This window comes from Danio aesculapii, chromosome 8 (genome assembly GCF_903798145.1).
Source record: "Danio aesculapii chromosome 8, fDanAes4.1, whole genome shotgun sequence".
In the NCBI taxonomy this organism is placed as follows: Eukaryota; Metazoa; Chordata; class Actinopteri; order Cypriniformes; family Danionidae; genus Danio; species Danio aesculapii.
Genome location: NC_079442.1, coordinates 38201777 through 38216405, shown reverse-complemented (window position 1 = coordinate 38216405; position 14629 = coordinate 38201777). Strand labels below are relative to the sequence as shown.

At 36.7% G+C, this 14629-nt stretch overlaps 1 protein-coding gene across 2 annotated transcripts in view; it reads right to left on the bottom strand.

Annotated features, from left to right (window-relative positions):
* Nucleotides 1-13861, bottom strand: part of bcar3 (BCAR3 adaptor protein, NSP family member) — a 133508-nt gene extending 119647 nt beyond the window's left edge. Inside the window, exons 1-2 of one of the 2 annotated variants that reach the window (XM_056463905.1) lie at nucleotides 13760-13861; nucleotides 4975-5089 (exon numbers count right to left, since the gene is read on the bottom strand). In XM_056463905.1, the coding sequence (XP_056319880.1) occupies nucleotides 4975-5089; nucleotides 13760-13849 (205 nt within the window). In that variant the 5' untranslated portion in view covers nucleotides 13850-13861. The remainder of the gene's footprint in view (nucleotides 1-4974; nucleotides 5090-13759) is intronic. The other variant, XM_056463904.1, reaches the window with a different exon arrangement.
* Between the last annotated feature and the right edge of the window lie 768 nt (nucleotides 13862-14629).

The following is a 14629-nucleotide window of genomic DNA, read 5'->3' as shown; positions in this document are numbered from 1 at the left end:
TGAGGATAGCATAATTATGTTTGTCTCAGATGAAATATTTCCACTATGCTGAGCGTGTCTCAAACTTATATGGGTAATTGACGAATAGGTATAGAAATAATTTCAGGCTTTACTGTACATATGTAGTTCGAAGATGTTTGAAGAATATAAGAGGTCACTAACTTCATCTGTTCTTTCATTGTTTTTTAAACATTTTTACTGAACTGTACCTTAAATATGTCCTATGGTGTGAAATAGCAAAAATTAAAAAGCTCTTAACAATACACAAATAGCATGAGATCGATTTATCTTCATTCCTGGACACTTATCTTCAAATAGTTCTATTTATTTTGTATGAAATTATTAAGAATATTTTTTTTTCTCCATGACTTGTCGGACTTGTTAGCCATTTTCAATAAATAGGGTTGTCACATCAAAGGACAGCGTAACTTAACAATTTTATAGTGATTCCAAAAAAGTTAAATATGTAAAAAAAAAAAAATCATAAAACACAGTCACATGATCTTAAATGGGGTCCTTCAATTAAAGTTTGTGGAATTGCCGATTTTAAAATAGCATAATGGGGCTTATCATACACCCGTGTAATTTTCATGCTTTGCACCAAGTTGTTTACATATCAAATCCATTTGTGCCACTTTGTGGACTCATGGGTGAGCTGGTTTACAAGGGAGGTGTGTTAAGGGGCATTGTTGGTGCATTGTTGTTTTGAAAAACTGAAATAGACTGCGCCATTGACCAACTAAAAGTCTAAAGTCCAGCGCAGAGCGCGTTAGTTATGCATAGTTACACATTGCTTAATACACATAGGATGTACGGTTATACACAAATACCTTTACATATGAAAAAAATGAAGGCTTAAAATGTTACACTACCTGCGTGCCTTCTTCATGTCGGAGGGCTTTCGTATAATGTTATTATTATTAGCAGAATTATTATATGCATATTTATATTTGTTTTAATACAGACAAGTTTACATTTTTGGAAAGTTTTGGAGACGTATGCATCACTATATGGCGCATAAGAATAGGACGTGTGTTTGGATATAACTCAGTTTTTGACCACACTTCATTATTATTGTTCATTTATTCGTTAGATGGAAATTAGAACTGAATTTAGAAATAGTTTTGAAACAGGCAACTGGCAACAGGCAACTGAATATCTTTAGTGGAGTGCGTACTACACCGTTTCCTTATCCTTACCACACGAAATAAAGGAGTAAAGTAAAGAGTAAAAGTAAACATCACAGATGGTTTGTTTAAATCCATCGTTTAAATGGTTTGTTTTCTCGCTAGTGAAGCGTTTAGTTTTTCCACATACAAAGTCCGCCGTAAGTAGCAAATGCGTGACAACTGACTCTTAAACGGAACGGCAGATGAGACTCTGATTGGTTTAATGCATGTTATACTCAAAACACACCCATAACTCATTAAGAGAATAAGCACAACCCTGTTAGACTATGCACCGCGGCACAGAGTGTATTTTTTCATCCTTAAAATAGCAGAAGTGGATTCGAACACGCCCCTAATGCTTTTTGCATCATGCGCATTACACTTTGCGCCTAGATCGTTAAAATACAGCCGATAGTGTCACACCAGAGGACACGATTTTCATTATTGCCATTTACTAAAATAGCCTGAGGTATTTATTAATGAATTTACGATTTTCGTTTTCATTTATAAGAGCTGTAATTTATTGAACTATGCTTGAGACCATTTGCTCACAAAATAGGAAAGTTTTGAGATTTGCCTCGAAAATGTAAAAAGAAAATTTAATAACACAGCAGTTTAGTCCATGAAAGACAAAGAAATGTTTAACCATTTGCTGCATTTTAAACGATGATAATTAATTATATAGTTATATGAGTAAAATTAATAACTAATTATACTTATTTTTGTCATGTGTAACAGTGAAAATGCAACGTCATGTCAAACCCATATAGACATTACCATTACACACACAATATAATCCACTGAGAGATCCATCTTACACTTCAGTGCTCCTTTCTGTGAACTAATCCCTGTTGATTTGACCCCTTTATAGCATACGGTGCCTGCAGCTTTGTCCTGATGTGTTCTCCCACCCTATGTAGGGTTGCTGTGATTAATGAAGCTCTTCTACGCCTGGACAGACACAGTCACATGCTGTCCAGTACAAGCAGGGCTTCAGAGACACAGGAACAGCAAACTCAGCCCAGCTAGAGAAAACATCCCCGAAAAGATAAGCTCCTGCTTCTGCTTTTACACCACTGTCGTTTTACACCACTGTCGGGTGCTCCGGTTTCCCCCCAGTCCAAAGATATGTGCTATAGGTGAATTGGATAAACAAAACTGGCCGTAGTGTATGTGTCTGAACGCAGCCTGAACCCAGCCTGGATTCGAACCAGCGACCTTCTTTCTGTGAGGCAACGGTGCTAACCACTGTGCCACCATGTCGCCCTATTGATAATGTAATTTAATTAAAATATAACCTCCAGGGGCAGCAGGCGAGCACAGAAACTCCATTGGAAATACTGTATTACATTACATTTCCATATTTTAAAGACATGGTGCTGAACAATGCAATTTAATGGAATGCTTCTTGTCCGATGTAATTCATATCGTATCTCAATCAGACAGTGAAGATCATTGATTTTGAACAAATCAGATCTTAAAAATCTTATAATGGCATGACAGTTCAACGGAAGGGACTGAGCTGGCTTATTCAAAATTAAAAGTCCCCGTACATATAGATAATTAAAAGTATTTAAATAAATAAATAAAATTTATTTATTTATTTAAAATTAATTATTCGGGTTTTTTTTTATATTACAGCGACTATATTGACATTTGTTGGATTTTTTGTAGGATTGCTCTTTACCTTTATTCATTTAGTGCACAATTTCATCCAAAGTGACTTAATGAGGAAGGCCTTTTAAAGAGACTCGTATACTAATACAAAAATGTTTTGAAAAATACACAAGGAAGGAATTTAGAAATCATTCATTCATTCATTTTCCTTTGGTTTAGTCGCTTTATTCATCAGGAGTCACCACATACTTACACAACTTATCCAGCATAAGCACTATCAGCACTATATTAGCACTATCACCTCACAGCAAGAAGGTCACTGATTCGAGTCTCGGCTGGTGCAGTTGGCATTTCTGTGTGGAGTTTGCATTGTTCTCTCATGTTCGCGTGGGTTTCCTCCGGGTGCTCCGGTTTCCCCCACAGTCCAAAGACATGCGCTATAGGTTGCTTGGATGAACTAAATTGGTCGTAGTGTGTACTGGGAAACATCCATACATACTCATTTACACTCATACACTACAGCCAATTTAGCTTATTCAATTCATCTATAACACAAGTCTTTGGACTGTGGGGAAAACTAGAGCACCCGGAAGAAACCAGAGCACCCGGAAGAAACCCAAGCGAACATGGGGAGAACATGCAAACTTCACACAGAAATGACAACTGACCCAGCTGAGACCCGACTTTCTTGCTGTTAGACAATGGTGCTAACCACTAAGCCACCGTGTCACCTGAATTTAGAAATCGTCTTTCCATAATATCAGTTGCTGCAAATTAAAGAACTGAAGGAGCTGGATTTGTGAGGTCTGTAGCACTGCATTTGTCCAATACAATTTATCAAATTATTTGTTATGTTATTTTCTTATCTATTTTGTACTGACCCCTAAAAGTCACATGAAAATGTAAGTGATTTTCATATATTAGCATTATTGAGTCGATAAATTTAAGCATGTACAACTCTGTAGTCTGACTCAAGGCTATGGAATTAGCATGGACAGAGGGGACATGTCCCCACCAATATCCACAGATTATTAAAATGTCCCCACCAATAATTTAATCGCCTCCAAAATGAAATAATGCTTGTTGAAATTTTCCAGTCAGGCTTGCTGTGTGAAATTCAGGTGAGACATAGACATAAGCAGCAACAATTCAAAGAAAAGTGTAAGTCACTTGGCAACACAGTGGCGCAGTAGGTAGTGCTGTCGCCTCACAGCAAAAAGGTCGCTGGTTCAAGCCTCGGCTGTGTCAGTTGGCGTTTCTGTGTGGAGTTTGCATGTTCTCCCCGCGTTCATGTGGGTTTCCTCCGGGTGCTCTGGTTTCCTCCTCAGTCCAAAGACATGCGGTACAGGTGAATTGGGTAGGCTGAATTGTCCATAGTATATGAGTGTGAATGAGTGTGTATGGATGTTTCCTAAAGATGGGTTGCAGCTGGAAGGGCATCTGCTGCGTAACACATATGCTGGGTAAGTTGGCGATTAATTCCGCTGTGGCGACCCCAGATTAGTAAAGGGACTAAGCCGAAAAAAAAATGAATGATGTTAGTCACTTGAAGTCAAGTTTGCTACAAGTCCACAATAATAGTAACCATGGATGTGCAATTAATAAAAACATTTGTTTAAATTTTGGCCTCCATGATGATTATGAAAAAACAACAATCGAGATAAAATGGTTATTGTGTCATAGGACTCCCCCTTTCCAGATGTCTGCATTCAATCCTTGTCAAAGTAAAATCATGTAAATTTACTTAAACACCATAAGACATGCTTGATTTAATGTTGTTTTATAACTCATTGTTTTTTATTTATTTATTAAAGTTTTTTAAGTGCGAAATAGAACATGTGCTGTTCTGTTTGCACGCTCAGAGAAGGAAAAGAACATGGACAGGTAAAGTCATCTTTTAGCCTAAAGAGCATAAATGGCAATATTATACTTGCAAAAATGTGTTGTTCAGATGCGGTGGTGAGTGATCATGCACAAATAAGCCCTCAGTAAACAGAGGTCTTTATTAAACTACCTTTTTGTCATACATTCATTTAACTTTACATTTTAAATGTGAAGTTACATTTAAATTTTACAATTGGGGGGTGGGGGTCAGTGGGGGGTTGGTGTCAAACTAGGTCCCCACCAATATCAAAAGCAAATCTACGCCCTTTGGTCTAACAGTAGATTCAGAAAAAGCAAGACTAACCTCGTTTTGTTTCACGTTCTCGCAGGACTTGGATACTAGAGAGAATATGGATTCGATGAAGACGACTTTGGACCCCCAAACCCAACAGATCCATCTCTGTGAGGTGCAGCAAGTCCTGAAGAGACACACAAACACACGGTGAAGGGGTTTAATTTGTGGTGAGGATGACAAGGCTGGAACTAATGGCTAACAATAATCCACACAAACAAACTTCAGAAAAGTGTATGGTTTAAGCTGGCAGTGTGTCATTATGGCCCGCTCCTTGCTACTCCTCAAAGTCCAGGCTCGTGCGGCTTTCACAACGAAACATTCCTTCTGCTTCTGACACAACAAAAACATGCCGCTATGTTTTAAACAGCATCTTTGCTTTCATTGTTCCCGGCAGGACAAAACAAGAGACGTTTAATTGAAGGTTGTGCGCTATTTTCTGCTGTTTAGCATTTACAGCATACATGCCAAAGCATTCCTTACTAAATAAACAGTAACAAACACGCACTGTCGCAGCGCATTGGGTTATTTGGGGCTGCCCGTATTTTTGCCAATGCAACTACAATTGCTTCACTCAGATTTTTGTGGCTGCATTCCAATTTCAGAATGCCGTGTGCAGTTTAATTTGTGTCTGGGTGCTAGAATCTGTCCAATTCATCCATAAAATTGTATCCTTGCTTAGAGATCCTGTTTCCACCTGATATTAAAATGCATTGTCGGCGATCAGTTACGATGACTAAATGTGCTCCTAAATTTAAAATTATTTTATTTCGTTGTTTTATTTTTTAATTGGATTATAGAGTAAAAACATATTTATGGTGGCTTGAGAAAGCCAACATACTGTTATACTACATAAACTTACTCTTCTTCTTCTGAGACTAAATTCTCACCCGGAAAATTTGGAAAAGTCCCATTTACTTAACATTGGACCAAACTTTGTGACCTCATAACTTTCCACCAGACTGACACACAGGCTTAAGGTTAAGCTCATTTAAGTGTAGACTACCAATCTGCCAATCACTGATCACCATTCAACTTACTAGCCACATCCTAGCAACCACTTACGGCACCTTAGCAACTGTCCCATAAACTCCCATGATAAAAAAATGCCATTGGCTTTACATTGGACATACTAACAACATACCAATCCATACTAACAATACACTTATCCATACTAGCAACATACTAACAAACATACTAACATACTAGCAACATGCTAATTCCTACTATAACCATACGAGCAACATGCTAATTCATACTAAATTCATGCAAACAACATGCTAGTTTATACTAAAAACATGTTAGCGACATGCTAATTCATACTAGAACTATGCTAACAACATGCTAATTTATGCTAGAAACATGCTAGCAACATGCAAATTCATACTAGAACCATGCTACTTTGTTAGCAATCGCCTAGTTACACCTTAGCAACCACTCAGAATACCTTAGCAACTGCCAAGCAATACCTTAGTAACCACCTAGAACACCCTAGCAACCACTCAGAAAACCCTAGCAATGGTCTAGAAACGCCTTACTAACGACCTAGAACACCCTAGCAACTGCCTATCAGTGCCTTAGTAACCAATCAGAACACCCTAGCAGTGCCTTAGCAACCGCCTAGCAACCACTCAGAACACCTTAGCAACGCCTTAGTAACCACTCAGGACACCTTAGCAACACCTTGGCAACCACCTTGAACACCCTGGCAACGGCTTAGCAACCACTCAGAACACTATAGCAACTGCATAGCAACACCTTAGGCGCCACTCAAAACACCCTAGAAATCGCCCAGCAACATCTTAGCAACCTTTTAGCTACCACTCAGAACACCCTAACAATCGCCTAGCAACATCTTAGCAGCCACCTAGCAATGCCTTAACCACCACTAAGCAACCACTCAATACACCCTAGCAACCACCTAGCAACACTTTTGCAAGAACCTAGCAACCACTCAGAACACCATAGCAACCGCCTAGCAACGCTTAAACAACCACTCAGAACACCCTAGCAACCACCTAGCAAGACCTTAGCAACCATCTAGAGCAGCCTAGCGATCACTCAGAACACCCTAGCAACCACCTAGAACACCCTAGCAATGCCTTAGCAACCACTCAGAACAACCTAACAACCGCCTAGCAATGCCTTAGCAACAGCTCAGTGGTCAACCTAGTAACCACTCAGAATACCCTAGCAACCACCTAAGAACACCTTACCAACTACTTGGAACACCCTAGCAACGCCTTAGCAACTGCCAAACAACAACTCAGAACATCTTAGCAACTGCCTAGCAATGCCTTTAACAGTTAGAACACCCCAGCAATGACATAGCAACCACTCAGAACACCTTAGCAACTGCCTAGCAACACCTTAGCAATCCCTCAGAACACCCTAGCAACCACTTATCTAGAAACATGCCAATCCATACTAGAAACCTGTTAACCTATATGTAGTTATCTATCTATGCCAACTGCTTCAAACTTCCTAAAACCACTTCCATTATTTAAATTTTACTTCAAACTTTCAGACGAGGCTTTCTCAAGCCACCATAAAGTTTGTCTACAAATTTTTCTAGTTCATATTTAGATTATAAAAATATGAAACTGTTTTATATGAATGGTCTGACAATATTAGCTTTTTTCATTCTCTTTTTTCAAAGGTCATTAGTTACTCGATTATAATCATTTTTATTAAGTCGTGCAACGATAAGCATAACTATGAGGAACCGTGTGAAACGATTGTGTTGAATTGGTGCAGCGAGGTGAAGATGTGTTGATCTAATGCTGGAGAAACATCTGCATGCTACATTGCTCTCTTTGTGTCTTATCCTGTTCGCTCCAGTGGTTTCATCCAATGGATTTTACCCAGATTCTCCTACATCAGCAACAAGCACTCTTTCCCACTGCCATGTCACTGTTTTTACAAGCTACTTTTGGGAAAGAGAGAAACCTCTAGGATTTTCTAATTTCTGCACTCTAAAATAATAACTCAAATATTTCCCCCTAAAAACTGTGGCAATATTTGTGGTATTTCTTGTGTTGTTTTGCTGTTAAAATATTCTCAAACAACTTTATTTGTCTTTATTTACTCATTTATTTGGGATCTGTTATTTACAGAAAAGAAATGCTAAGAGAGAAAAGGGAGAAACTTAAAGGGTTAGTTCACCCAAAATGAAAAATTCTACTGTCATTTGCGCATCCTTCACATGTTCAAAACTGATTTGATTTCCTTTCTCCTGTTGAACAAAATTCCCCCACATTCCAAAGACATGCAGTACAGGTGAATTGGGTAGGCTAAATTGTCCGTAGTGTATGAGTGTGAAAGACCGTTTTACTGTGTTATTGAACACTTTTTTGAACATGTTTTCATAGTTGCATTTACTCTCTAATTACAGAATATAAAAATCCCAGTGGATTGATGGACAGAACAGCAGACACAAAGAGAGTCTGTGGAGAACTGAAGGCCAAAGGGTGTGGGAGCGAAAGAAAGGGGGACATGGAGGTGGAAAAAGAAGGGATAACATATGCCGGTAAGGGCCCATTGTTCATCTGCCTTCAACCCACAGCTAAAACCCACAGCTGAATCCAACAAGCCATGACAAAGTCTCTGCACCTTCCAAATCTTTATTTACCATGTGTGGTCTCACATCAATCTCATGCTGAGACTTCAAAAACATGGTGCTAAGCAGCCATTCAGACACCTTGCTTTGAGTGGGCTTGAGATGTAAGAGATGTGCTACTTTTTTGTTTTGGCAGTAGATTTGTTGATCTTATGTCCTATGAGGTGGGTGCTTTGAGTGTGTTTGTGCGTGTGTGTGTGTGTGTGTGTGCCCTCAGATATTCATGCAAAACTCATAATTGTGGGCATTATTGTATTTTGCCTTTTAAAATCATTTTGTGGTACAGTGATAGTATCATATGATAAAACTATACGCTGTTATGATATTTCATATTTGGACTATTATTAGGAAGTTAATTGAGAATGTTTTTAAATTCTTAAATTATTATTCAATTGTTATGGTATAAGTGTTTGATTACGTGTTTTTCCTTACATTAAAGACCAAATGTCGCCACATGAAAAGCGACACCAGTATGGTATGGAGTCAGATCAGTCTCAAAAATAACACATTTACAAAAGACTTCATACATTCACAGCACAATTTACATTTGCAAAATCCAATTCGTAAAATTGTAAACACACAATTTGTGAATACACTATTAAAAATCATAAATATTTTTGCCAAATGACTTGGATTTGTGTATTTTTTAATCGTGTTTTAAATTTACGAATTTATATTTGTGTATTGTTAAATCATCTTTTGAACTTACGAATTAAATTTGTATGTTTTTCAAGTGTTTTTAATTTACAAATAAGATTTGCCTATTTTTAAATCGTTCTTTGAATTTATGAACTAGATTTGTATATTTTTGAATAGTGTTTTTAATTTACAAATAAGATTTGCATATTTTTTTAATCGTTCTTTGATCTTATAAATTTGATTTTTATATATTTTTGAATTGTTCTTTGAACTTTTAAATTATATTTTTATATATTTTTGAATCGTTCTTTGAACTTATTTTTAGATTTGCATATTTTCGAATAGTGTTTTGAATTGACAAATAAGATTTGCATATTTTTGAATCATTCTTTGAACTTATGAACTAGATTTGCATATTTTTGAAAAGTGTTTTTAATTTACAAATAAGATTTGCATTTTTTTTATCATTCTTTGAACTTATAAATTAGATTTTTATATATTTTTGAATTGTTCTTTGAACTTTTAAATTATATTTTTATATATTTTTGAATCGTTCTTTGAACTTACGAATTGGATTTGAATATTTTTTAAAAGTGTTTTGAATTTGCAAAAAAGATTTGCATATTTTTGAATCGTTCTTTGAACTTATGAATTAAATTTGCATATTTTTGAATAGTGTCTTGAATTTACAAATAAGATTTGCATATTTTTTTATGAATGTATTATTTTTTAGACTGATCTGACACCATACTATAAGGATATATTTTGGTCCCCATGAGTAAAATGGCTCATAAATCACACACAAATTGTGAAAGTGTAAAGAAAGTGTAAAAATGCTGATTGTTTCCTGTGAGAGTTGGGTTTAGGGGTAGATATACAATCTGTACAGTATGAAAATAATTACCTCTTTTGGAGATCGTCATAAAGATAGCTGTACAAGTTTATTTGTATGCATGTAATATGTAAAATCCTGAATTTGACCTGCTTGACTGATTACAGAATTTCTGTACCAAAATATTTTCCATGGTGTATGTGTATGTAATATGTGATATTTAGATATGTTTGTGTTTGAGTCAAAGTAATAGTCGCTCAAATAAGTGGAAAACACCTCCTTCATTACTGTTTTAAGTGGTAATGGATACGTAATAGCTGTTTTATTGCTGCTGTTCTTCATCTTGACTTGACCAAACACTCCATTAGCAAAATGGAATCAGTGAAATACGATTCAGCATTTATGTGCATTACCCAGTGTAATTGGTAAGCCTATAATGGCCATATATTTGTCTCAGTGTCAGTCATGCCATTGTTTCTAATCACTCATTTCATCCATGTTCATTTCATCCTTGTGTCTTTTCCTAGTATTTTTTTATTCTTGCAGTAGATGGGGATCGGGTTATATTGTGAAGTGGATAATTGTTTGGAAGACAGTGACTGAAACTGCTCTCATAAATGTTGAGTGTGCAATAAATAACTTCAAAACAAATAGACTTTTTTATAGGGCACTGAAAATGAGCCACCTGGAGCTCATCGTGTATGTAACAATACCGCCACATTTATATCTTACAAAAAAACTATAAAGGTAGCACGGTGGTGCAGTGGGTAGCACTGTGGTCGCTGGTTCGAGCCTCGGCTAGGTCAGTTGGCATTTCTGTGTGGAGTTTGCATGTTCTCTGCATGTTCACGTGGGTTTCCTCCGGGTGCTACAGTTTCCCCCACAAGTCTAAAGACATGCGCAATAGGTAAATTGGGTAAGCTAAATTGTCCATAGACTATGTGTGTGAATGAGAGTGTATGGGTGTTTCCCAGTGATGGGTTGCAGCTGGAAGTTGCAGCTGCGTAAAACATATGCTGGATAAGGTGGCAGCATAAGTTTACCCTGAAGAATAAAGGGACTAAGCCGAAGAGAAAATTAATAAATAACTATAAAGTATCAGACTAAAATGGAGCTGAAAATAATGTTTTGATTTGCAAATATATGGCAATCCTCGGTGATGCAGAGTTTAGCTCTACCCTGCTCCAACACACCTGCCTGAAAGTTGCTAATCCTGACACCGAATAGCTGCTTTGGGTTTGTTTAATTATGGTTGGAAATGAAAGGTGTGTTTAACCTGATGTGGCACTGCACAGGATGATATTCATCTGATCTAAAGCGGTGTAGGCCAGGTAGAACAGCGGTCCGGCCTAAGAGAGTGCAGACAGTATCTAACTGTGATGTATGCCATTAACAAGGGTATTTGAAGAACTGCCATCTTGTACATTTTGTACAGCTTCACTCTTAAAAATAAAGGATTATTTGTAGTTTATGTTTTTTTGTGTTTGTTTATTTATTTCATTATTGACATTGATGATTCTAAAAGGACATCTAAGATCCATTGAACTTTCCATTTTACCAGTTAAAGACAGGTGAACACAGTGTGAGTTCTGATAGTTGGTAGATTGTAATTCATGACAGGGCTGTGCAATATGATGATATACATTGTATGCATGAAATAAAAAGTCGATCATTTCATATTATTCTCTATATTTTATGGCTTGTCACAAAATATACTGTTTACAGTAATACTTTTTCATAATTTTTTAAATAAATTACACACCATTACAGGGATGCAGACAGAAACGTGAAAAACAGCATTGTGAGAGAGCCAATCCAGGCTCATTCTGAAAACATACCTCTATATACATTTCTCTTGACCATCAAATACGGCCCAATAGCTACGTTTTTTTTTCAGTTTTTGTTTTCGCGAATCCACCAGAGGCCGCTTTCGACTGACTGAATGACTGACTGATCGACTGACCGACCCTCCTCCTTCCCTAAACCCAACCAATAGTATTTTAAAACGCCACGATTGACCCACCCACCCCCTTCCCTTAACCCAACCGACAATTTTAAAAAGCAATTCAGATAAATAAAATCTCTCTGATTTTTACAACGTTTTACCACATTCTCACCCTGTTATTTACTTGTTTATTTTATTTTTTTGGCTTCTGTTTTTGTCTTACCTGCTTTCTAGAACCGTTCTTCACCGGACTCGAACCCCGTCATTGAGGTCATCTCCTCACCACGTCTCAAGTCCACCAACGTACATGGCGAGCTACTGAACAAACTGGTAACAGCGGAAAAGCTATCCATATGGAGGTAAACGATCAGCTGGTAAGCACGAAAAGGAATGGTATCATACCACCCCATAGCGTTCATTTAAAAAATGAAATGCAGCCATACGTACTTCTGGCTACATAATTCATGATCTCCAGAAATGTATATAGGGCTACGTTTTTAGAATGAGCCTAAGTTGGAGAAAGCGTTGCAATCTTGAAAGTACATTGTTTTTATTTAGCATTGTATATTTTATTACTATTTATTATATATTTCCACATTTTGAATCAAACATTTGTTCTAAATAAAGTGAGAGATATGATTACATATGAATGAATATATTTTTGTTAAAATGTAAAAAAAGAAATATAATAATATATATATATATATATATATATATATATATATATATATATCTCGATTGATTGTATTGAAATGTATTGATATGGAGCGTGTGTGTTGTGCTGCTGACTCTACTGGCAATGTGTTGCATTGCCTGTAGTAAATGTGCACCCTAACCTAAAGTGGAAGAAAAGAAATAATCAAACAAATTCATAAAGGAACAGAATTATGACGGCATGAGGGTGGGTAATAATAAATAGTTTAATTTCTGGTTGAATAAACCTGAAAGAGCTGTGTATTTTGATAAATATTGCATTGGATCCACCTTATCTGTGATAAAGCATGCACAAACTACGTGCCACTACAGAAATTCACTTCATGTTTCTTCACAACCTCCCTAACCACAAGTGGAAAAACTTGCTGACTGGTTACATCCATGCAGCCACAGTCAAACAAATCTATCCTCTGCAGAAAGGTGATTCTCAAAGAGTTGCATTTTTCAGCCCTGTACTATTAACATAAATAAATGTCCATCTAATAAACAAGTACAGTAAGTGAAAGCCTGCTGTTGTTTAAAACCATATCATCATAATATTTATGTGTGAATGTACAGTAAAGCTTAAAGTTCGGCATTATTTGTGTGAAGGTTGTTTTTTATTTGGCAGAAGCTTAAGGGATGACGTTTAGCTCTCTGGTCAAACAAAAGCATGCAAACTGGCATCTGTAAGCCACGAAAATACTTTCGATATCTACAGTTTACTACTGTTCCTGTACACACTTGCATGCCAGGTGGAGTTTCTGCCAAGAGCTCGTGGCTGAAATACAGATGTCAGATCAGCTGCTCTAAATTCACCGAGACCATCTGAACGCAATCTCAGAGTGCTTTCCAGAGTTTAGATTTAATGTTGTTTGCTGCTTTTCAAAACTCACTTTGACTGACAGCTATGCAGTGCTTGATTACGATTCTAATAAAGACATGATCATAAATGTCTGGCCTGCTCAAATGACTGTGTTTGAATAATTGCATAGTTTAAATTCTGTAGTGCGGTATGCTGTATTGTGTGCATGTTTGTGCCTAAACTCAGAGTGTGTGCGGATTTTACCTCCACTCCGTCATATTCTTCATCAAAAAGCCTGCAGTATTGAGGTAGACCCAGCTGACTTAGCCATTTTGAGATGGACATGTGCTTCATGATGGAAATGGTGCTTCATATATCCTTCCGTGTGGAAGGCTAGAAGAAAAAACAATAACTGAATTAATAATGAGATTAAAACATGTTTCAATTACATACGGCTATTTAAAAAGAAACAAGAGACCACTTCAAATTTCTCAGTTTCTCTGGATTTACGAATTGTAATTATGTGTTGGAATAAAAAATGATTTTGTTTTATTCTTTAAACTACCGATGACATTTCTTCCAAATTGAAATTTTTACAGTATAGCACAACTACACTGTAAAAAATGCTGGGTTCCACACATTTCCTTCATGTTGTCCCAGCACAAATCAATCATTAACCGTTTTGTACAAATTTAAGTCTATTAAACTATTAAAGTCCCCCGCCCCCCTTCCCCCCAAAAAAACAACAACAACTAAGAATTTTTTCAACTCATTTTACATACGTAGTTTGAACGAGCAGCAAAAGTCATTTTTTGAGTGTAGAAATTGGTCAAAATAACAAAAAAGTAATGTTTTCAGCAGAGATGGGAAGTAACGAAGTACAAATACTTCGTTACTGTACTTAGATATTTTTTTTTTATATCAGTACTTTGCTCCACTATTTATTTTTCTGATAACTTTTACTTTTACTCCTTACATTTTTACACAAATATATGTACTTTCGACTCCTTATACATTTTTAAATCAGGCTTTTCCTGATTTCGTTTTGTGGCGCGATCTATTTTATTTCTTGTCCATTGCACAATTTGAACACCTTTTTGATTCAGTCAATCTATTTGTCATTGCGCGCCTGCG